The sequence below is a fragment of the Antechinus flavipes genome, chromosome X (assembly GCF_016432865.1).
Source record: "Antechinus flavipes isolate AdamAnt ecotype Samford, QLD, Australia chromosome X, AdamAnt_v2, whole genome shotgun sequence".
Classification (NCBI taxonomy): Eukaryota; Metazoa; Chordata; class Mammalia; order Dasyuromorphia; family Dasyuridae; genus Antechinus; species Antechinus flavipes.
Genome location: NC_067404.1, coordinates 1,639,598 through 1,664,479, shown reverse-complemented (window position 1 = coordinate 1,664,479; position 24,882 = coordinate 1,639,598). Strand labels below are relative to the sequence as shown.

The 24,882-nt window shown below is 39.6% G+C and overlaps 1 protein-coding gene across 1 annotated transcript; it reads left to right on the top strand.

Moving 5' to 3' along the window:
• Positions 1–366: 366 nt before the first annotated feature.
• LOC127542888 (inactive ribonuclease-like protein 10) lies at positions 367–1,843 on the top strand. The gene has a single exon (XM_051968782.1). The coding sequence runs from the start codon at positions 367–369 to the stop codon at positions 982–984; it is 618 nt and encodes a 205-aa protein (XP_051824742.1). The 3' UTR covers positions 985–1,843.
• The last annotated feature ends 23,039 nt before the right edge of the window (positions 1,844–24,882 follow it).

Sequence of the window (24,882 nt, the reverse complement as noted above, 5' to 3'; positions counted from 1 at the left end):
GCTTTCCTCTCACAGACCTAAGCTTTTCCCATTTGGTATGTCTCCAGCTCTGGCCAGCCCAGCCATCTATCGTAGCAAGGAGCATCGAGCCGCAGTTGACTTTATTTCTGCAGAAATCACAGCATGAGGCGTGGGGAGGGAAAGGAAGGGGACAGAACTGGGACGTCATGTCTCAGATCAGGCAGGGAAGGAGGAAGAGTTAGGGAGACAGGAAAGATACGAGAGAATAGATACTTTGTCCTAAATTGAGACGGAGGGACAGCAAATGATTGGATCAGGAAAGGGTAGAGGATGCGAGTGTTTTCCAAAGAGATTCCCACCACCATCCTTAGCTCCCTCAAGTCTGCCTTTCTTTTTTCAGGAAAGATGAAGGCAGTTCTACAAGTCTTCCCCATGCTGCTGCTGCTCCTGGGCCTAGGGTGGGGATACCGGTTGGATCCGGCAATCCTGGAGGATAGCCAGGAGCTGCTGAATCAGTTTTGGGACAGTGACTCATGGGAAGATGCAGCTGAAGACATGGATATCATCCAAGCCATGGGATCCCAGGAGGCCTATGATAATGACATGCTGCTGTTGGATTCCACGGAGTCAGCGTTGGCTGAGGCCTTTCTCAGAGAAGATGAAGTTAGGGATGAGGAAGAGCCAGCGGCCGAGGACCTCTTCCGTGAGGAGGTCACGTCCTACCTGAGGCAGGTCCAATCTAACGGGGACAACAGTGTCATGATGGTCTGGAAGGCCTGGGAGCCAGAGGACACATGTAAGGCAAAGCGTACTGTTATCCATCAAAAGCAAGAGAAAGGCAAAGCTATCCATGGCACTTATGAGAAGAACAAATGTTCCCGGCGCAGGCAACCTCTGCTCACTATTTGTCAAGTAACCGAGGACATAGTCTCTCCCAAGAAGTATAACCACAAGAGCCCTCTTGTGACTGTGACTATCACCATTGCCTGTGATGGCTTGGGCCCTCTAAGCTTTAATTGTTAAATATGAAATTTTTTGGACAGCTCTTCTTTCTCCTCCTGTTAATTCTCAACTTAAGCACATGCTCACGGGGTCAGGGTTAGAAAGGGGCTAGAGGGATCATTTGAGCAATTTTAAAATGAGGGAACTGAAGTCTGTCCAGAGTGGTAATGCCCTTATGCCCAAGATCCTCCTCTTCCACCCAGTTTTAATGACCAGGAAGGCAAAGTCCTGTAAATTGGGACTTTTTCTCCTATCCTAAGCTCTTTCTTTTCTTTTCTTTCTTTCTTTTTTTTTTTTTTTGCTGAGGCAACTGGGGTTAAGTGACTTGGCCAGAATCACACAGTAAATATTAAGTGTCTAAGACCAGATTTGAACTCAACTCCTTCTGACTTCAGGACTGTACTCTGTCCAGTGCACCAACTAGCTGTCCCCTATTTAAACCTCTTAAAGCAGTCCAGTAGTAACTACCATAGTGAAGAAAAAATCTTCCACTGAATATGAGATAAGTAGGAGGATCTGCCCCTTTGGGCACACTTGGAAAGAAAAAAAGGTCTCTACTATGGGAGGAAATAGAGGGGCAAGTCTAGAGGGCTGGAGTTGTCCCAATCTGATATATTCCCTTCTCATCCAGGAGAGGGTATGAATGGACTAACGTTGCTGATCTAGTCTTGTTTGAGGGAATATATGGAAAACCTCTATTAGGATTGTGCTCAACTGAAATCTCCATCCTTTTAGTAAATATATGAAACTGGTGAATGTGGGCTAAACAGAAGCCCAAAATAATGTTAACAGCAAACAGAAAATCACCTCTACATTAATAAATTCATAATTAAAGGTAATTGCTCTGTTGCCCCACATTGTGTTAAGTGATAGAGTTGTACACACGAGAAATCAAGACCGTTTGTGCCCCAAAGGTGTCTAATTCCCACCACCTGAAGAGGAGCGAGAGGGAGAAGGGTGGAGGGGACATGGTGGGGTTAGAGTTAGGGGCTGCATAAGAGGAGTCCTGGCTCAGAGGGAAGATGAAGAATAGGTTTGGAAAAAGCAAGGTCTTGGGAGAGGAGGCATGCTGGGAAGTTAGGGTATACTTCCCAACAGCCTCCATTCACTCTTGAGCAGTAAGATATGGGTGGGGGAGGATGCTAATGAAGAGATGGTCAGAGGAGGTCTTCAATGCCATTCCCCCCTTCTCCCTCTCAAGCCCTAGTTGGGCCCTAAACTGTTCCCTCTGCCCTTTTTCTGAGCACGATGAGGTTTCAGGTGTGACCATGATCGCATCAAGATGAAGGGGCACCTCCTAGGGGTGCCCTTCCGGTGTCAGGGGCCATCCAGAGGCAGCTTGGGAACAGTCTCTGGCAAAAGGGGCCATCTTTTCTATTGGTTTCCAAAATTCATCCAATAAGCCTCTCCCTGTCTTCTCCCAGTCCCTTTCTTCCAGAGTACAGCATGTGCAATGTAAGCAGGTGGCCAGCATCTGTAGAATTTTCTTCTCATCCCTCCTCCCCCCATCCCAATTATTAATGGCTCCTTTGCTTCAGAAGCTCTGGGCAGTTACATGCATTTGCCTAAAGCTTCTTCCGTTGTTTTTCTGGTGGGCACCTGTTAGGCTATTTTCCCATTAAAGAGGTCAGTAACCAAGGCAGCAGTATCAAGGTTCCCCCAAGAAGCACCTGTCAGATGCAGCAGATCAGACATGTGCTTATCGACACCCCCTCCAGCAAAGAGGGGGGCTTGTGTTCAGTTTTCCTAAATCCTAGTCAGAGGAGGAGCATTTCTTGGGCAGAATGAACCCAGCTAGGTTACATTGTTGTCTTGGAACAGGAAAGCGAGATTGTCTAGTCTGGAGGATTGCTTCCATGGTAACCACAGTCTGAGAAGTCAGAGATTGAATCTTTTGGAGAGAGGAGGCTTCCTGAGCAGTGGGCCTGGCAGAGAGAAAAAACGATCACTCCCATGACTCTTATAGCTGGAGGAACAGCAGCAAGGGAACTCGATTTAGAAAGGGGAGAACAATCAATTAATATACTGACAAGCATCTTTATGGCAATGTCATGTGCCAGGCATTGGGCCAAGCATTTACAAATAGAATCACATTTGATCTACAACCCTGAGGAGTTAGGGGCTGGTATTATCCCCATTTCCCAGTGAGGACATCAGGTCCTCACATCAGGTTCACAGTAGTGAAGTGACTTGCCCTGAGTCAGTGTCTGAGGCTGGATATGACTTTAGGTCCTCCTGATTCCTGCTCTCCTGCTCCACCCACTGGGGTACCACCTAAATGGAAGTTTGAACCATTTAGGAGTACGGCTGATGGCAGCAGAGGTGGGGTTGAGGTGGGACAGAGTACCCAGAAGCTGCAATTGTGGCAGCGGCTGGCTCTTCTCCCTAGAACTAAGGAGCAGAAAAGAAAATAATGGTCCAGGATTAGAAAACCAGCTGATGCTTGGGGTCCCAGTAGAAGGCCTCCTTTGTAGAGCTACCCAGGAAGGTGGAGCTGGATGAACCTGAACCGTGCTCTCCAAGGAGCTAAGTGAGAAGGTTTCTCCCTTCCCCTCCACTTGCTTGGTTGTTACCTAGAAATGGGCTCTTGTTATGTTCTAGACTGTTCCTGAGTATATCCTTTGTAATTTTTCCACACAAAGTTGTGGTTGGCCCACAGATGTTCATTTCCCACATGGCATTTTGGCATATCCAGAGAGTGCAAACAGCAAATCATTTGGCTATCTGGCTAGGTGCAGTTTAACAGCCTGGAAAGTTTGCTTTTCAGTTTGACAGCTTAAATGCTGCCTGCTAAATGTGACAAGTTTTTTTTTTTCTTTCATTCATAATGCTATACATTTCCCATAGGCAGAACTTTCATCTGAATCTGGAGTCACACATATTGATATTCATAAAAGGTAGAATTGATTTCAGAGCTTGAGGATTAGAAAGGTTTTGAAAGACAGCATAAAAGGCTTGGGGGACCCTAAATTGCCCATATTAGGATGAGTTGAGGAGACTTTACTAAAGACATTCTAGACTAATTCACCACTCAAATATACCTTCCAAAATTTAGATGGGACCAGTACCTGGAAAATGACTCATAATTCTCCTTCAAAAGCAGAAAAGTTTTGTAGAAATGTTGCAACATTCATGAATCATCACACAGCAACTGAATCGCAAGTTTTAAATTACACTAGAGCTCTCACCTACGTAGGAAATTCCTTGGTATCAGAATCACACATCTTATTTGTGAGTCATGCTGATTTTTTAAAAAATTCATTTTGAATTTAAATACAAACATGAAAAAAGAGAACAATCCATGTATGAAGCCCAGCATAAGAAGAGGATTCAGTATAAAATCATACGTTTCCATTTCACACTATTTTTTTTTTTGAAAAGCCATATAATCAACACCACACATCATTTTTTCAAAGCCACCCTGCTTTTCTTTGTTTCCTTCTAATTTTTCTTTTGTTCTTAGCTGTAGGCTTTTTTTCTCTCTCCCTCCTCACTCTGCCCTAGAGAAGGCTACCATTAGACACAAATACATAATTATATATAGATACACAAAGCCATACTACACATATTTCTATTTGTTGGTTCTTTCTCTGGATGTGGCTACCATCTTTCTTCAAAGGTCCTTTGGGGTCAATTTAGAATTAGCTTTTTTAAACTTTGGTTTAGTTATATATTTTACCATATTTAATATATTGGACTAGCTGCCATTTAGGGGTGGAGGTGGGGGGAAGGAGAGGAAAATTTGGAACAGAAGTTTTTGCAAGGGTCAGTGTTAAAAAATTAACCATACATATATTTTGTAAATAAAAAGCTTTAATAAAAAAATAAATGCAGTACACACACACACACACACACACACACACACAAGTTTCATTTAGTTTAGTAGAATTCACTTGGAAATCCATCTGATTCTGGTGTTTTTTCTTAGGAAGTTCTTTATGGCCTGTTCAATTTCGTTTTTTTTTCCAAAATAGGTCCATTTAGATATTGTATGTCCTCTTCAGCTAATCTAGGCAGTTTATATTTTTGTAAATATTCTTCCATTTTTGACTAAAATGTTCAGCTTATTGACATATAATTAGATCATATAACTCCTTATAATTACTTGATTTCATCATCATCAGTGTTATATTTACCCTTTTCATTTTCAACACTAGTGATTTGGTTTTCTTCTTTCCTTTTAAAAAATCATATTAACCAATGGTTTATCTAGTTTATTTTTTTCATGAAACCAATCCCTAGGTTTATTTATTAATTCAAAGGTTTTCTTATACTCAATTTTATTAATCTCACCTTTAATTTTTAAGACAAAGTGGACTTTGTCGTTTCATTGGTAACTTTGTTCTTTTTGTAGCTTTTAAAATTGCACATTGATAGAAGCATTTAGAGATTTAGATTTTTCCTGATTCCTGCTTTTGCTGCATCCCATAAGTTTTGATATATTGTATCATTTTAATCATTCTCTTTAATGAAATTATTGATCATTTCCATGATTTCTTCCTTTTCCTCGTTCTCTGAGATTAGGTTGTTTAGTCTTCGATGAGTTTTTAATGTGTTGCCATGGTTTCTTTCTGAATATAATATTTATTGCATTTGTGATCTGAGACAAATGTATTTACTGATTCCCTAGCTTTTAATGCCAGTGATTAGTCTTCCTTATTCTGAAGGAAGTGGATGGCACTGTGAATAGAGCACTGAGCTTGGAGTTAAAATCTGAGTTGAAACATGACCAGATACACTAATTTGCTGTGTGATCCTTGGACAAGTCACTTTATTTCTGTCTGCCTCCGTTTCCTCATCAAAAAAAAAATAGGGATAATGATACCACCTTCCTCCCAGGCTTTTTATGAAGATTAAATGAGATTACATTTATAAAGCACTTAGCATGGTGCCAGGTTCATAGTGAGTATTCTTTAAAGGTTGTAACATCATGATTATGATTATCATGCTCAAAGGGCTAACTTTTAGGAATGGGGGAGTGTCGAAGGAGGACTAGCAACTCTGGCATGAGGGCTGCTGAGCCCTTTTCACCACTGCTGGTGTCCACCTGTCATCTGACTTTTACTGGGAGTTCAAAGAAGCTGCACTCTGGTAAACCATGTGGAAAGATGGGCTAACCCATGTTGAGGGTAACTGATAGGCCTCAAACTCATGGGTGAGTTAGGAAGGCATCTACCCCAAGCATGTCAAAACATCCTCCGGTACAATAGGCAGCTGAAGACAATTTGTCCCAATAACCATGAAGGTAGCTGAAATAGGCATCGGGGAGCCCTTAGAGCTTGATCAGGCATTGAACAGGCCAAAAGCATTCATTGCATCCCAAGCCTTTGACAATCATCTTGACTCTGTCCTGCTCCTGGACTTTGGAGACTTTGGAAGAGAGATGATGACTTCATGCAACTCTGTCTCACTTAAATCCAATTTAGGCAGGATTTAAAAAGCATCATCATGCTGTGTTAGCAGTTCTACCTTTCTCAAAGACCCATGGTGACGGGCAAGTGAAGAAGCAGTAAGTATAGAAACACTGGGAGCTATATTCCCAACCCTATACACAGTGTCTTCTTCTTACTGGCTGCAGCAGTGGGATTCAGTAGCCTCCTGAGTGCCTGAGCAGCCTTTTTTAAGGCTCAAACTGCTCTCCTACTGCTGTGAAGAAGGCGCTAGAAAAGGTGCCCTAAAAACTGCCTGCTGCATACAATCATAACCTGATTACTGTGGCTGGTAGGAATCCCACCTTGTGGTCAAAACAACAAGAAACTACAAAAATGTTTGCAAAGATGATTCTGCTTACCATCAGTACATGGAATGTGCACACATAGACAACACAAAATCTACTGGACCTGAAAGACCAACAGTTGCAAGAGAAATCAGGAGATATCACATTCAAATAGCAACTCTGAATGAAATAAGCAAATGGAGGTCAGCTTACCAAAATTGGAGCTGGAGCCATATTTTTCTGGATTGGCCAAAGTGAAGGGGAGTGCCATGAAGATGGTGTAGGTTTGGAAATCAAAACTAATTCAGTAAACAAGTTCATATGCTTTCCAAAAGGAGTGAATGATGGACTCATGCCAGTGGAATTGCCACTTGCAGGAAAGTGTCATACCACCATCATCAAGTGGCTATGCTCCCATCATGATGAACCCTGATGAGGTAAAAAAAAATTATGAAGACGTGGGGACCCTTATCACCAAGGTGCTGAAAGAAGACAAGCTTATAATTCTGTGTGATTTTAATGCTAGAGTAGACTCAGACCGCCAGACATGGCAGGGAGTCCTTGGGAGGAATGGAATCAGAAACAGCAATAGTAATAATCACTTATTACCAACATGACCATCACCAATACTATCTTCCATTTACCTCACAGAAAACACTGACATTTAATAGACTATGTAATTGTTTTTTTTTTTTAATTGAAGGTTTTTTTTTATTTTCAAAACATACGCAAGGATAATCTTTCAACATTGACCCTTGCAAAACCTTATGTCCCAATTCCCCTCCCATTCTCCCATCCCCTCCCCTAGATGGCAAGGAATCCAATATATGTTAAACATGGTAAAATATATATGTTAAATCCAATATAGGAATAAATATTTATAAAATTATCTTGCTGCACCAAAAAAAAAAAAAAAGGTTAAAAAGGAAAAAAAAAAGATAAAGAAAATAAAATCAACCAAACCACAACAAAAAGAATGAAAATGTTGTTTTGATCCACCTTCAGTTCCCACATTCTTCTCTCTGGGTGTAGATGGCTCTCTTCATCATAAGATTGCTGGAATTGCCTTGAACCACCTCATTGTTGAAGTGAGCTAAGTCCATAAGAATTGATGCTCACATAAATCTTGTTGCTGTGTACAATGACCTCCTGCTCATTTAACTCAGCATCAGTTCATATAACTCTCCAAGCATCTCTGAAATCATCTTGCTAATTGTTTCTTACAGAACAATAATATTTCATAACATTCATATACCATCACTTATTCAGCCATTCTCCAACTTATGGGCATCCGCTCAGTTTTCAATTCCTTGTCACTACAAAAAGGGCTGCCACAAACATTTTTTACATGTGAGTCCTTTTCCCTCTTTTATGATTTCTTTAGGTTATAAGCAGTGTTACTACTGGATCAAAGGGTATGCACAGTTTGATAGCCCTTTGAGCATAATTCCAAATTGTTCTCCAGAATGGCTGGATCCGTTCACAACTCTACCAACATTGTATCAGTGTCCAGGTTTTCCCCCACCCCCTCCTACATTCATCATCTTTTTCTGTCATCTTAGCCAATCTGAGAGGTGGTAGTGGTATCTTAATTTGCATTTCTCTAACCCTTTTCATATGAGTAGAAATGGTTTCAATTTCTTCATGTGAAAATTGTCTGTTCATATCCTTTGACCAGTTATCAATTGGAGAATGGCTTGACTTTATAAATTTGAGTCAATCAACTATCTATTTTAGAAATGAGGCCTTTATCAGAACCCTTGAATGTAAAAAATATTTTCCCAATTATGGCTTCCCTTCTAATCTTCTCTGCATTAGTTTTGTTTGTACAAAACCTTTTTAACTTAATATAGTCAAAATGATCTATTTTGTGTCCAGTAATGAACTCCAGTTCTTCTTTGGTCACAACTTCCTTCCTTTTCCATAGATCTGAGAGGTGTGTTCTTCTAATTTGTTTTATCATATCACTCTCTATGTCTAAATCATGAACCCATTTTGACCTTATTTTGGTGTACAGTGTTAGGTGTGGGTCAATGCCTAGTTTCTGCCATACTAGTTTACAATTTTTCCAAAAGTTTTTGTCTAATAGTGAATTCTTATCCCAAAAGCTGGGGTCTTGGGGTTTGTGAAACACTAGATGACTATAGTCATTGACTATTTTGTCCCATGAACCTAACCTATTCCACTGATCGGTTACTCTCTTAGCCAGTACCAAATGGTTTTAATGACCACTTCTGTATAATAGAGTTTTAGATCTGGTACAGCTAGACCACCTTCATTTGCTTGAGCTTCTTGACCTTTTGTTCTTCCAGATGAAGTTTGTTATTATTTTTTCTAGATCTGTAAAATAATTTCTTGGGAGTTTGATTGGTATGGCACTAAATAAGTAGCTTAATTTAGATAGTATTGACATTGTTATTACATTCACTCGGCCTACCCATGAGCACTTGATGTTTTTCCAATTGATTAGATCTGACTTTTTGTGTGGAAATGTTTTGTAGTTGTGTTCATATAGTTCCTGACTTTCCCTTGGTAGGTAGACTCCCGAATGTTTTATATTATCAACAGTTATATTAAATGGGATTTCTCTTTGTATCTCTTGCTGCTGGATTTTGTTGACAATATATAAAAATACTTATCATTTATGTGGATTTATTTTGTATCCTTCCACTTTGCTAAAGATGTTGATTGTTTCTAGTAGTTTTTTAGTTGATTCTCTGGGGTTCTCCAAGTATTCTATCATATCATCAGCAAAGAGTGATAATTTGATTTCTTCATTGCCTACTCTAATTTCTTTGAGCTCTTTTTCTTCTTTTATTGCCAAAGCTAGCATTTCTAATACAACATTGAATAGTAATGGTGATAGTGGGCAACCTTGTTTCACTCCTGATCTTTTTGGGAATGGTTCTAGTTTGTCCCCATTATATATGATGGTTTTAAATAGATGCTACTGATTATTTTAAGGAAAACTTCAGTTATTTCAATATTCTGTAGTGTTTTTTAAAATAGGAATGGGTATTGATTTTATCAAATGTTTTTTTCTGGATTTATTGAAATAATCTCATGATTTTTTGTTTGTTTATTGATAGTAGATTATGTGACTATAAGGAGAAGAGACATGAGAGTGACCAAGGTGATGTGTGGTACAGAGAGCTAGACTTATCCTCTCCAACCTAAATATTCTCATTCAACAAATTCAGTGGCCCCAAGGCAAAAAGAGTAGGAGAAGAATTAATGTCAACAGATTAGAGACTTCTTTGAAGGGAAAGAATTTGTTGCTAACTTAGATGGTTAAATTGAACCAACAGATGGTTATCAACAGTGGAGCAGAAAAAGAGTGACCAGTCTTCAGAGATTTGGTGTATAGCACATCATTTACCCATCTGGACTAGTACATGAGTGTCAAGACTGGTTTGATGAAAATGATGAGAAAATTCAGAAGCTTCTAAATGAAAATTGAAAACTCCACAGGGTTTAGGAGCAGGATAGTTCATCTGTCTCGAAGAGGGCAGCATTTAATTTCATCAATAGTAAAGTGTAAGCAGAACTTAAAGAAATCCAGGATTCTTGGCTTAGGAAGAAGGCAGATGAAATTCAGCTTATGCTGATAGTAAAAATCCAAAGCATTTTTATGATGCTCAGAAGGCTCTTTATGTCAAAAACCAATGGTGTGGCTCAACTACTCAGGGCTGATGGAGTTACATTGATTAGTGATAAGGACATGATTCTCCGAGAGGTGGGATGAACACTTCCGCAGTGTTTTCAACAGACTGTCATCAATCTATGCTGAAGTCACTGACCATTTACTTCAGGTTGAAGTCAATCATTCCCTGGTTGAAGTTCCAATTTAAAAAGAGGTTTTTGAATGCCATTAAGTTCCTTCCATGTAACAAAACAGCTGGGGCTGATTCTCTTCCAGCTGAGATTTATAAAGTGGGAGGGTCCATTGGTCATGCAAAAGCTGACTCAAATCTTATAGGTTATATGGCTAGAGTGTTGGAATCTTTACAAAGTGTAAAGTCATTAGAGTTGATAGAGACAATAATTATCTAATTTAGCATGGTTCAGTATGATTGATCTCATCCCACAAGGAGATGTTATGGGCCAGAAAAAACAAGGTACTAAGTACAACTAATTGATACAATGCTTGTGTTCACACCTTTAGAGAGCTCATATAAGCAAGAAATACTTATGTACTCATTGGAGTTCACAAGCATGGGAGATTCACAAAGTAAACTTTGTAACTTTGTGAATTCACACCTCCCTTAATCCCTTCCTCGGAGGAGAGGAATCAACCTTTGGGAGATCATATATAAGATGCAGACAGAGGCTCAGTCGGGAGTTCAGCTGAAAAGATTGAGAGAGGAGCGTCAAGTCAGTTCAGGAGAATCCCTCTCTCAGGGGCACAACTGGATTCACTTCATGTGGTGGCTGGGCTCCTGCACTTCCCCCACTGAGACCAATCAAGGCTGGTCTGAAAGACTCTCCAGAAAGCTAGCCGAGCCCCAGGCAAGGAGACAAGAGATTCATTCCATTTTCCACCTTGGTGCTGGCTGGAGGCTGAAGAAAGCAGAGGCAGAAGCAAAGGACAAAGCTGCAAGAGCTCTTAGAACCAAGGAGAGAGAAAGGCCTCTAAGAAAGCTAACCGGTCTTGGAAAGAGATAAGAAATGAACATTTGCATTTTATCAGCTGGCTGCATTTGGGGTGATTATTGGTTTTAGCTGAAACTAAGGCCGCCTCCAGAAAACCTCCCCAAGAAACCAGTTCCCAGAGAAACCATTATTATTTTAAAGAAAAGAACACCACACTAAGAGGAGGTTATCCCCCAGGAGTTCAAGGATGCCACCACTGTCCATATCTATAAAGGTAAAGAAAGAGATTTTCCTATGACAATCACAGAGGGGTCTCTCTCTTAGTCATTGCTGGCAAGCTCAGAAGGTTGATCTTTCACCTGGAAGATAGTCATCTTCCTGAGAGCCAGTATGGCTTCAGAAAGGGTCAAGAAATGATTTATACAGTGTTGCTGCTCAATTAACTTCAGGAGAAATGCCAGGAGCAAAACAGAGATCTATAAACAACATATGTACATAAGACCTTTGGTCCTATCAGCCACGAGGGGTTTTGGAAGATCATGGCAAAATTTGCTTGGCCAGAAAAGTTAATCAGTATTGTGTGCCAGTTCCTCAATGGCATGCTTTCCTGGGTGCTGAAGAATAAATGATGGTACCATGCTTTCTCAGTCACCAATGAAGTGATGGCTCTCTTGCTTTTTAACATACTCTTTTCAGCAATGTTGTCAGATACCTTGAATTAGGATGAATGCAGCATTAAGGTCAGTTACCGTAGTGACGATAGATAATAAACTTGAAAAAATTACAAGCCAAGAGGACTAAAATGGAGGGAGACTTGATGCATGACTTTTTGTCTGCAGATGATCATATACTCAATGCAGCCTCTGTAGGTGAGATGCAACAACATATGGATCAGTTTTCTGTTGCTCGTGTTAATTTTGATCTAACAATATCAGAAAACACAGGTCCTCCACCAGCCAGTGCTATACTAATCCATATGTGGAACCATGGGTTACAACCACTGGAGAAGTTTTGAATGCTGTGGATGAGTTGACTTACCTTGGAAGGGATGGTCACACTGATGATGAAGTTGACACATGCATTGGTAGAGGTAGCTCAGTATTTGGGAGGCTCCAAAGAAAAGTCAAGAAGAAAAAGGTATTAGACTGAAGACCAAGTTGGTCTACAGAGCTGCTGGGATAACCTCATTGTTGTATGCCCTTGGAAACCAGACTACCAGCACCATGCCAGGAAACTGAATAACTGCTATTTGAATTGTCTTAGGAAGATCCTGGAGATCACCTGGCAGGAAAAGGTACCACTGAGGGCCTTTTTCAAACTAAATCACCAAGAGCTCCAGAACTACTGATGAGCTGGCCACATTGTTTGAATGCCAGACATATGTTTGCCTAAAAGACTATTTCATGGAGCACTCATACAAAGAAGGTGCTCATGTGGAGGTCAGACTTCCAAAGTCTCTCTTAAGAACTTTAGAGTTGATTGCATGACTTGGGAGATCCTGGTAAAGACTTCCCAGCATGGCATGCCCTCATTCAGAGAAGGTGCTCTATGGGCAAAGCAGAATCGAAGTACCTCAAAAGAAAGGTGAGATGTGCAGATTTAGAGATTCTACTCCAAAAGTTCTCCTGAACTATTTGTTCCTGACCTGTGGGAGGAGATTCTATCTCACCTGTGGTAGAACATTCTGAGCTTATATTGATCTAACCAGCCACAGTCAGACACACTAACTCATCTCTAACAGTGATGTTATTTTGGTCCTCTTCAAGAATGAAGAGCAACAATCAATTGATCCCTTAGGTCAAGTGATAGCATAACCCCCATAAGATAATTCAAAGCTGGATCAAATTTAGTGGAAAGAGATACCTCTCCTGTATATGTGAAGTAGGGGTTAGATCTCCTAAGTTTCACAGAACAGCTTAGCCTGTGAGCAGAGCCAGGACAAGATAGCTTGTTAAAGGCAGCAAAAAGAGGTCCTGTAATCTGAACTTTCTCAGCTAAAGATCCTTCACTTGGATGTGCAATAGGGCTACCCAAGCATCCTAGATGAGAGCTAGAAGGGACCTTTGAGGGCATTTAAATAATTTTTCACATGAAGAAACTGAAGAAAAGTGACTGAGCCTGAAGTCACAAAGAACTTTACCAATGGGCATCAGTCAATGGCAAGTATCCAAAGTCCCTCATTTGAATTGCTTTGGAATATAAAGTGGTAAAATCCTGGAAGAAGGTATTTGAGTAAAAGATCTTGAACTGTTTGGCACTTCTGAGAGTCAGAGGACATGATATTTTTAGAGTTTTGCAGTGACACTCAACGTATCGCATGGGTGGACAGACATATATTGAGACAAATCTGGAAAGCAACAATAATTCTAAAAAATAGAAAGTCTGAGCAAACTGAAAGTAGACAAAACGTTAATAGGCTATCAGCTTGAGGATAGCCTTAATTCATATTATTGCTAAGAAGTGACTCTGGTCATGTGACAAATTGGAAAGACAAAAGAGATTATATGAGGAAATATGACCTGACGAGAGTCCCACTCCACCAGACATACAACTCTGGATACTTGTGTGTTTATGCACAGTCTAAGGAAACTTAGCTAGGAACCTGCCTGCAAGTGCATAAGCCAACTTACAACTCACAGAAAATCTATTGAGAAGCAGAATCACTTGTTTTGAATGAAATTCATCTTTATTTCCCTTCCCATGAGGTTAAGTTGGTACTTCACAGGAACAGCAATGATTTATCTGGATTTATTTGTATATCCTTAAACTTTGTTGAAGTCATTATTTCAAATAATTTTTTATGTAACTCTCTAGGGTTCTCTAAATAAACAATCAGATAATATGAAAATGATAGTAATTCTGCTTTGCCTAGGTTTTTTCCTTCAAATTATTTTCTTTTCATAATGATATTCATATTTTCATAAAGCATTTCTAGTACTACATCAAATAATTGTACTAATAATGGACACCCTTTATTTATCACTGAGCTTATTGCAAAGGACTGATTTATTTCCATAACATATTCCAGTTCTTGGTTTTAGAAATATTTTATTTTTATGACTTTATCATATTAAGGAGAGGTCTATAAATTCCTCTGCATTCGGGTGTTCTAAAAGGACTGCTATTGAATTTTCTCAAAAGGTTTTTCTGCATCTATTACTATAATCATGTGCTTTTTATTGTTCTTGTTTTTAACATTTACAGTGTTCCTACAGTTGAATCAACCCTGGATTCTGAATAAAAGTCCAATCTGATCATAGTTTACCTTTTTATCACTATAACTTCTTTGTAATTTATTTCAACTTTGTATGTAATCCCAATTACAATTACTCATCTCTTTCTTTCTCTGCTTTATCTATTTCTGGTTTAGATACCAAGATGATATTGTCCCAGAAGGAAGGCACTTTACTGTTAAGCCTCTGGCAAAAGATGGTGCTGCATAGAGAGTTGTCGATTACACACTTTACCAAGTAGCAGTTGATACCACTAATACATATGCCATGAAAACTGCCCATGATGACTTTGATGTGGGATTCAGCAAAAAGCCATAGAAATTGTAAATAATAACAATAATAAAAACCAAAAAACCCCCAAACAGAATCTAAGATGGCTATGGATGTCACCAAGAAGTGTGAGATTGGTGCTATCTTTGTGCAAAGGAAAGTACTAACTTGGGCTAGATATTTAGAGAACATGAGCATGAGTCAGCTTCGGTAACTTGTTTGCACTGACATTCTGTCTTTGGAAGGAGATGGTAAGAATGGCTCATATATCACCAATAACTGATCAATTCAGAAGGCTTGCATGAGCATATCAGCAACCAGAAAACTTTCACAGTCACTTAGTATTGTGAGATAAATCTCCTTCTGCCAGGATCCATTCAGACCAGTCAACCAATCAATCAATAAACAAACATTTAATGAATGCATACTATGTACTAGGAACTATGTCTTGGGAATTCAAAAGAAGGAAAAAAAAAAAACAGTCCCTGTAAAGACTTTGGAGGAGACAAGATGTAAAGAAATAGGTATTATAGGAGACACTGATTACTTGGAAAGTGTCCATAAAGGTGAAGGCATAGCAGTTGAAAGGACCAGAGGAATTCTCAAATAAATTAATAATGACATGATTCTCAAAGTCCTTGTCAAGGAAAGAAGGAAACAAATGCCTACTGTGTGCTGGGCACTTTGCGAGATGCTTTTTACAGATGTGATCTCCTTGGTTTTCACAACAACTCTTATGTGAGGTAGAGGCGGTTATGATCCCCATTTTCCAGATGATTTTACTGAGTAAAATCCACAACACAGACTTTACTAAGGCAAACTGAGGTGATGAGACTTTCATGGGGTCACTGAGCTAATAAGTGTCTGAGACCAATTTAAACTCCTAGCTTCTCAACTCCAGGTGCTGTGCTATCTGTGCTTCCCTCTCAACTACTTATTATTCTGCATTTGGTTCCAATCTACTGACCACGAGTCAAGGAGGAACTTTTCTTGTTTGGCTGCATAGCTGGAACTTGGGCCTCTTCCAAAAGTCCGAGTTATCCTCAGCTTTGTTTCTTTCCTACACTCTTTTTAGCTGTGCTCTTGGGGGATCTCAGCGATTTCATGTGAAATGAGTCTTGGGACCTTCTTCCCAAGGGCCCCAGGCCTCCATATTTGTTCTTTTAGGTGAAGAAAATTAATCTGGAAATAGAATGGAGGGCAAGCCACAAAAATCCAGGAGTCTGAGGCCCAGCTGAGCTTTCTCACCATAAATGTATGCTCCCTTAGGGTAACTTTTGTGATGCAAATATAAATGATGATGTAGATGAGATAAGATTCATCTACCAGTCAATCCTAAAAGAACATGAATTTAGTGGGATCATTGTGATGTAGGGATTGGATTAATTCTAACCCCAACAACAGAACTAATTCTAACCCAATTCTATGGTTCTTGAAATGTTGCTTGTGTGTTTTTTCTTGCACTATTTTGAAGTAAATAAGCCTTTCTAAAAACTAATCAATGGCAAATGGTTAAATGGAACTGGAATCCTAGTCACTGGTGAGTAATAGGGAAACATTAGCAGAGGAGGGTTTGAGTGAGCATTCAATTGGGGTAGAGAAGACTTCTGGATTCCTGAGGGGTAGTCAGCTTGGCTGGGAAGAGAGAGTCCATAGGAAGCTTGCTACAGTATGTAGAACTAAACAGGAAAAGGGTTTGAACCTTTGTCTGAAGAGCTCCACCCTTACACATGACTGGCATATATAGAGGCTCTGAGCTACCATCATGAGAATATATTTTGATTTCAATTTTTTATTAATAATCCTAACAAACTTTTTAATAGCAGAGAAGATTGGATTATGCTTAGCAGAACACTCTATTTACTCCCCTTCCCCCCCAGGATTAAACTGACAACTTAGACATGGCAACTTGGTAAGGAGTAGGAATGGGCAGAAGTTCTGAAGATAAAATTAATATTGAATTTGCTGAAGATATTCAGATGCTTCTTGCCTACTAACCTGTGGCACCAGTAGGAAATGAGTCTGAATTGCTTAGCTCTGGAGCTCTGAAGGAAAGTGCATAGCTCTTGAAATGGCTGTAAATTGAGGTGGATATTGAATCACCCTATCAATAAACAATTATTAACTGCCTACTCTTTGTCAGGCACTCTGCTAAGCACTGGGGTAGTGGCTGAATCAAGGTAGCTGACTACCATTGGATTGCAAGGTATGTAGAAATGATTTAAGATACAATAAGACTTTTAAGAAAAAGTACTGGTTTAGGCTATGATTGTTTGAAAGAAGTATATATATAATATATATATATATATATATATATAATATATATATATATATATATATATATATATATATATATACAGGCTCTAGGACACTCACTTCTGATTATTTGGTTCAATCCAAAAGAATTTGTACCTAGACAATGGATCCAAATTGAGGACTTTTGACTCTACTCTTACAAATTTAAACACAAAAGTAACTTTAAGTCTAAGATAAGGTACCTGTACATGTAACAAATTAGGTGAGACAGGGCATTCATTCTGTTGATCTATTAAGTTTTCTCTTGTAAAATTCCATTATCTGCAAGTGGGTTAATGTATTTCATAGATTTCAAAAGATGAGAAGACTTTAGAAGTCATTTCTGTGATAACTGAAACCCAGACAATTTAGCTGACTTATTAGGGTTCACATAGTTAGAAAACATTTGAGGTAGAATTTACACCCTAGTTTATCTGACTTGAAGTCCAGAGTTTTTCCCATAATACATAAAGATTGCCTTTCCATCTAAATTATTTGCAGTTCCTTTCACCTGTCCCCATATGGCATAGTTTCAAGTTCCTTGGCCATCTTGATCACTTCCAAGTAACCCTTAATGTCCTTTGTAAATGATGGCACCTAGAACTGGGCCCAGTACTTCAGGCATGGGCTCCTCAGGTCATAGTATAACCAAATGATCGTTGTACTTGTTCTGGAAATATGCTTTTGTGAGTATGGCACCCAAATTGTTCTCTCAGAACAAATGAATGCCCCCCAAATGACTCTCACACTTTCAAACACAATCACCTATTGTGGTGTTCTCTTCTTTTGTATAATATAATTGTTCTCTCTGAGAGCAGGTTTCTTGGGAATGTTTTCTGGAGGCAGCCTTAGTTTAGGTTCAGAGTAATAATCACTTCAAATGCAGCCAGCTGATAAAATCCAAACATTTATTTTCTCCTTCCAAGTCTTGTCTCTTTCCTTGGGCCCGGTTAGCTTTCCCGACTCCTGGCAATCATCCAAACTGACTGACTGAAGCTCTAAGAGCTTCTTATATATGATCTTTTAAAGGTGTGAACCCAAAGGTTGACTCCTCCTTTGAGAGTGGGGTTATGGGAGGTGTGAATTCACAAAGTTACAAAGTTAACTTTGTGTATCTTCCAAACTTGTGAACTAATGTGTGTGAGCTAATGTGTGAACTCTCAAAGGTGCAAACCCAAACACACAAGCATTGCTTCCATCAATTCCATTGAGTTAACACCTTGTTTCACGTTCTGGCCCATAACATCTTCACTGAGTTATTACTAGGATTCTAACAACCTATACTGCCCAACCATTCCCCAAATCATTCCTCCTTGATGTCCTTAAACAGTTCCTCAATTCGAACCTTCATGGTGCTATAAGCATAATGTTATTGATCTGTGTGTCTGTGAGGTTATTGATAGTGGCTTCTCAGCTGGTCACTAAGAACCTATTTGATTCTATGATGGAAGTCCTCAACTTGTTGCCTCAATTACTTTCTCCAGCTCACTCAGGCCTGCTTCTTCATATGTTTCCCATGCTCCCCCATTCCAGCTTTCATGAAGCAAAACTGAGGCTGACAAAAATGAAAACATCAAAGTTTAGTAGTGTAAGATTTTTCTGGCACTGTATTGAGAATCAGGATTCACATTTGTTTTAGAGAATACATTGTATTAAAATGGGCAAATTTATTATGGAGAACTTTTATAGCATGAGTATATTTCAGGGGATATGATTTCAGGGAATCTCCGAATTTGAAGGTACCTTAGAGATCACCTAGCTGTGAGTTGGTGAAAGCCACCAGTTTATCTGTTTTGACCCCGGCCCCCAGAACAGGTCATGATGCATAGCTTACACAAAGACTTGGGGTTGCCCCACCCCCAGGTGTTTGCTGGGGCACAGTTGGAATTGAGCTTACTAGCTCCCTGCCCTTCCTTCTTCATGGGATGCCCTTCATCCCATCATTCCAGTGGCCTACTCCACTCTACAACTTTGTCCCCCCAGTGATGTTGCCATATCACCATATGACATGTCATCCCTTGAGCTAAAGATTCTACATAAGTTTCAGCTGTCTACTGGAGTGCATATCTTACTACCCATCCAAGCCATCCCCTTTGTGGTCCTCATTGGATGGTGGGTCAATGGGGGTCACAAACCCATTGATAACCATTTTCCTACTCTCCCTGTGAGTAGCAATAAAGCTTTGTTAACCACTATCCTCTGTGACATTGTTATTTTTCACTCGAACTAAGCCCCCTGCCTTTTGCTTTATTCTATCCTACCCCTTCTCTGCAAAAAATATAAAAATCTCCTCGACAGAGGAAAATGAAACCATCCTTGGCACTAACATTTCAAATGACAGAGTGCTCAATAGCCATTTCATTTTGTAGAACTCCAATTATAGAAGATTAATTGAGAATGTGAACAACAAGATTTAGCATCAGGCAGTTTTCCAAGTTCCCACTAACTCAAGACAACAACAAACAACCCACAAAGGAATTATGCACTTGAAATGGAAAATTATAGCTGTTTCTACAAGACAAGAAAGCAAAAATCCCAACAAGATAACAGCCTTATAAATTAACAGTAGAGAATTTTTCATGTGCTCACCTCGTACTCCCTGTCTCCTCAACAGCCTCCAAGCTACAGAGCAGGGGTTCTCAAGTTCACATGTTTGTGCTTTGTACTGGTTTAGAAATTTACTTGCCACTGTAGTCTCTGTTGCCACATCATGCTCATGTCCTTATCCTAGAGGTCTGTTGCTACAAGCTCTGTGTGTGTGTGTGTGTGTGTGTGTGTGTATTTGTGTGTATGTATGTGTGTGATAAATGGTGAATGGTGCTTTTCTTCTATCTTGGTCATCTCTTAAGTTAGAGACCTTCAAAGTTTGGGGGATCATGTTGGGTACAGCCACTCTATCTTGGTCTCATAAAATGACAAAGATATAGACTTACCCAGCCAGGAAACTAGGGAAATAAGGAAACTGGGGCAGGGCTCAGTTTATAGCCTTTAAAAGAAAATAACAAATTGTAAATGCTTTATTTTCACAGATACACAGAAAACACAAAAGGTACAATGAAACAAAAGTTTTTTGGGTCACAAAATCTTTTATTTTCCTCAGAAAGTATGGAGTTAGGTGCAAAAGTCCAAAATACTCTGATTTCTTTTAGCAATAAGATTTAGATGGGAAATAATTGAATTACTTTTTTTTTTAATTTTTTATTTAATAATTACATTATATTGACACTCGTTTCTGTTCCGATTTTTTCCCCCTCCCTCCCTTCACCTCCTCCCCTAGATAACAAGCAGTCCTTTATATGTTGGATATGTTGCAGTATATCCTAGATACAATATATGTTTGCAGAACCGAACAGTTCTCTTGTTGCGTAGGGAGAATTGGATTCAGAAGGTATAAATAATCCGGGAAGAAAAACAAAAATGCAGATAGTTTACATTCGTTTCCCAGTGTTCTTTCTTTGGGTGTAGCTGCTTTTGTCCGTCATTTATCAATTGAAACTCAGGTCTCTTTGTCAAAGAAATCCACTTCCATCAAAATATGTCCTCATACAATATCGTTGTCGAAGTGTATAATGATCTCCTGGTTCTGCTCATTTCACTTAGCATCAGTTCATGTAAGTCTCGCCAGTCCTCTCTGTATTCATCCTGCTGGTCATTTCTTACAGAACAGTAATATTCCATAACATTCATATACCACAGTTTACCCAGCCATTCTCCAATTGATGGGCATCCATTCATTTTCCAGTTTTTAGCCACTACAAACAGGGCTGCTACAAACATTTTGGCACATACAGGTCCCTTTCCCTTCTTTAGTATTTCTTTGGGATATAAGCCCAATAGAAACACTGCTGGATCAAAGGGTATGCACAATTTGATAATTTTTTGGGCATAATTCCAGATTGCTCTCCAGAATGGTTGGATTCGTTCACAACTCCACCAACAATGCATTAGTGTCCCAGTTTTTCCGCATCCCCTCCAACATTCATCATTATTTTTTCCTGTCATCTTAGCCAATCTGACAGGTGTGTAGTGGTATCTCAGAGTTGTCTTAATTTGCATTTCTCTGATCAATAATGATTTGGAACACTCTTTCATATGAGTGGTAATAGTTTCAATCTCATCCTCTGAAAATTGTCTGTTCATATCCTTTGACCATTTATCAATTGGAGAGTGGCTTGATTTCTTATAAATTTGAGTCAGTTCTCTATATATTTTGGAAATGAGGCCTTTATCAGAACCTTTAACTGTGAAAATGTTTTCCCAGTTTGTTGCTTCCCTTCTAATCTTGTTTGCATTAGTTTTATTTGTACAAAGGCTTTTTAATTTGATGTAATCGAAATTTTCTATTCTGTGATCAGTAATGGTCTCTAGTTCATCTTTGGTCACAAATTTCTTTCTCCTCCACAAGTCTGAGAGATAAACTATTCTATGTTCCTCTAATTTATTTATAGTCTCGTTCTTTATGCCTAGGTCATAGACCCATTTTGATCTTATCTTGGTATATGGTGTTAAGTGTGGGTCCATGCCTAATTTCTGCCATACTAATTTCCAATTATCCCAGCAGTTTTTATCAAATAATGAATTCTTTTCCCAGAAGTTAGGGGTTTTGGGTTTGTCAAACACTAGATTGCTATAATTGACTATTCTGTCTTGTGAGCCTAGCCTTTTCCACTGATCCACTAATCTATTTCTTAGCCAATACCAAATGGTTTTGGTGACTGCTGCTTTAGTATATAATTTTAGATCAGGTACAGCTAGGCCACCTTCATTTGATTTTTTTTTCATTAATTCCCTTGAGATTCTCGACTTTTTATTGTTCCATATGAATTTTGTTGTTATTTTTTCTAGATCAATAAAATATTTTCTTGGAAGTCTGATTGGTATAGCACTAAATAAATAGATTAGTTTAGGGAGTATTGTCATCTTTATTATGTTCGCTCGGCCGATCCAAGAGCACTTAATATTTTTCCAATTATTTAAGTCTGACTTTATTTGTGTGGAGACTTTTTTATAATTTTGCTCATATAATTCCTGACTTTCCTTTGGTAGATAGATTCCCAAATATTTTATGGTATCAACAGTTATTCTGAATGGAATTTCTCTTTGTATCTCTTGCTGTTGGGTTTTGTTGGTGATGTATAAAAATGCTGAGGATTTATGGGGATTTATTTTGTAGCCAGCTACTTTGCTAAAATTATGAATTGTTTCCAATAGCTTTTTGGTAGAATCTCTGGGGTTCTCTAGGTATACCATCATATCATCTGCAAAGAATAATTGAATTACTAATATTGTCCTGGATGCCACAAAAATACTCTAGAAATAGACTCTAGGATCCCCAGACATAGTTCCTCATGAAAAAGAAGTTCTTAATCTATTTTCTAAGTGAACAACTCTTTGATGAATCATTTCAGACTAAATCATTTGAAAGCTGAAAGGTAGGAGGAGATATATTGGGCCTGAAGGAAAGGAGATTGAAATGCAGTTTGAGAGTCCTGCCCCTTACAAAATGACCAGTAAAGTCTCCCCAATGTGGGAGAAAGTGGAGACAACTTTGAGGTCTTGACCCAAGAGTAAACTCACCACTAAAGACAGGAGTCAGAAAATGAGTGATATAGAAAAATAAGAGATGAGAGGTAGAAAGTACCAAAGAAGACAATTCAGTAAAAAACAACAAAAACCTAATAAACACAAACCCTATAGCATAATCATCTAAATCAGCAAAGAGGATACTAAAATTAGAAGGGGCGGTGACTACCAACACAGTTTTCACACTTTTATAAGGAATAGTACAAGACAAAGGGAATGAAGTTATCACCCAATGAAACATAGGACTCTGTGATTTCTAAGAGAGAAACTATAGTATGATATTCCAAAATAGTTTGAGAAAAATTTATAATCTTGAGAAAAGAACAAATGGCAGAATTTATGGCCTTTCCAGCAGAAATAATCAGCAGAATTAAAAAAAAATAATCCATGGTGGTGAATACTTCTAAAGTGAGACCAACAAATAGGGAATCAAAATATACTACAAAGAAAACCAGTTTGGGAAAAGATTTTAATAAGGACTCCCAGGGAGCCAGGGAGGTCAAGTAGACAGAACAGAGCATTCCAGGCATGAGGATAGCCAGGGAGAATATCCACAGCTGAGAAATGGAAGCTCTTGTTCATGGGACAGCCAGGAGGCCAGGGTCACTAGATACAATAGTACATTTTGGGGAGTCAGGTGTTAGAAGAGTGGAAAAGTGTGTGTGTGTGTGTGTGTGTGTGTGTGTGTGTGTGTGTGTGTATAGGATAGATTTTAAAGGGCTTTGGACACCAAGCAAAGCATTTTATATTTCTTCCTGGAGGTAAGAGGGAACCAAGAGAATTTATTAAGCAGAGGTATGGAGGGTGACGTGATGAGATCTGCATTTTAGCAAAGTCACTTTGGTGTCTGAATGGAGGATGAATTGGACTAAAGAGAGACATGTGGCAGGCTATTACCATAGTCTAGACATGAGGTGATGAGGGGCTGTCCCAGGGTGGGGGCAGTATCAAGGGAAGAGAAGGGGATGTATCCAAGAGATGCTGGAGAGGTGGGATGGACAGGCCTTAGCAACAGCCTGTATCTGGGGGGAGAGAGGTAATGGAGAATCCAGAACAACTTCTAGCTTGTGAGCCTGAGAGAAAAATCTGCCAGTTGATGAGTCTCAAATTGGCATCTCCATATGTAACACCTAGGGTGATGTCTATCAAGTGTTTATACAGTTCCTTAGCCCTGAGGGGCAGGAGAATGGTGTTGCCTTCAGTAATAAGGAAGTTGGTCTGGGGATGGTCAAGGGGAAAGACTTCCATTCTGGAGCTCCATTTCCAATGGCTGTTGGACATCCAGTTGAAGCTGTCGGAAAGTCAGTCAGAGCCAAGGGAACGGCAGAATTAGGGGGAACATGGGTAGGGCTGAGAATCATCAGCATCCAGAATAAAGGAATTTCTGGGGGTTGATGGGCCCTCCTAGTGAAGCAGGTGAAAGGGAGAAAGCAGAGAGCCCAGGACAGAGCCCTGAGGGACCCCTACGGTTGGGGGAGTGATCTGAAGGAGGGTCCGGTAAAGGAGACTGAGAAGGAGCAGTCAGAGAGGGAGGAGCAGGCCCAGGGCAGAAGGCTCCCAGAGACCTAGAGAGAAGAGGGGATCAAGGAGGAGAGAGTGTTGGAGGCTGCAGAGGGATCAAGGAGAAGGAGGACGGAGAAAAGGTCCTTGGCTTTGGCCACTAAGAGATCACTGATGACTTTGGGGAGGGCACTTTTAGTGGCACGGCGAGGTCAGAAGTGCCCCATAAGGGGTCATACCTATAGTAGACAGCCTTCTCAATGAGTTTAGCCACAAAGGGCTACAGAGATAAGATGACAGCTAGCTTTGATGGAAGTATTGAGGGTTATCTTCTGAGAACAAGGAGGATGTGAGCGTTCTTGGAACCAGTAGGGAAGGAGTCCATGGACAGGAAGAGATTGAAAATAATTGGTAGAGTTGAGATGACAGAAAAGGTGGTCTGTTGGAAGACGTGGGAGAGCGGAATCACCTATGCAGGGAGAGCATTGGGTCTTGGTAAGGAGTAAGACCATTTCATCACATGAAGCAATTGAGCCACTGCAACTCTGACTTGCTGAGCCTGGGACCAGTTCAAGAAAAATGATTACTGGAAGGGACTTTAGTTTCCCAACATAACAGGAACACTGCCATATCCTGTCAAGCCCAAAAAGGTTCAAATACAGGTCTATAGGGTGACTAACAGTATGTCTTTGTTTGATTACATAAATATATGTATTGTTCAGTCATTTT

What these genes read in the sequence shown, in the direction of transcription:
- LOC127542888 (XM_051968782.1), top strand. Translation starts at nt 367, where the DNA reads ATGAAGGCAGTTCTACAAGTCTTCCCCATGCTGCTGCTGCTCCTGGGC.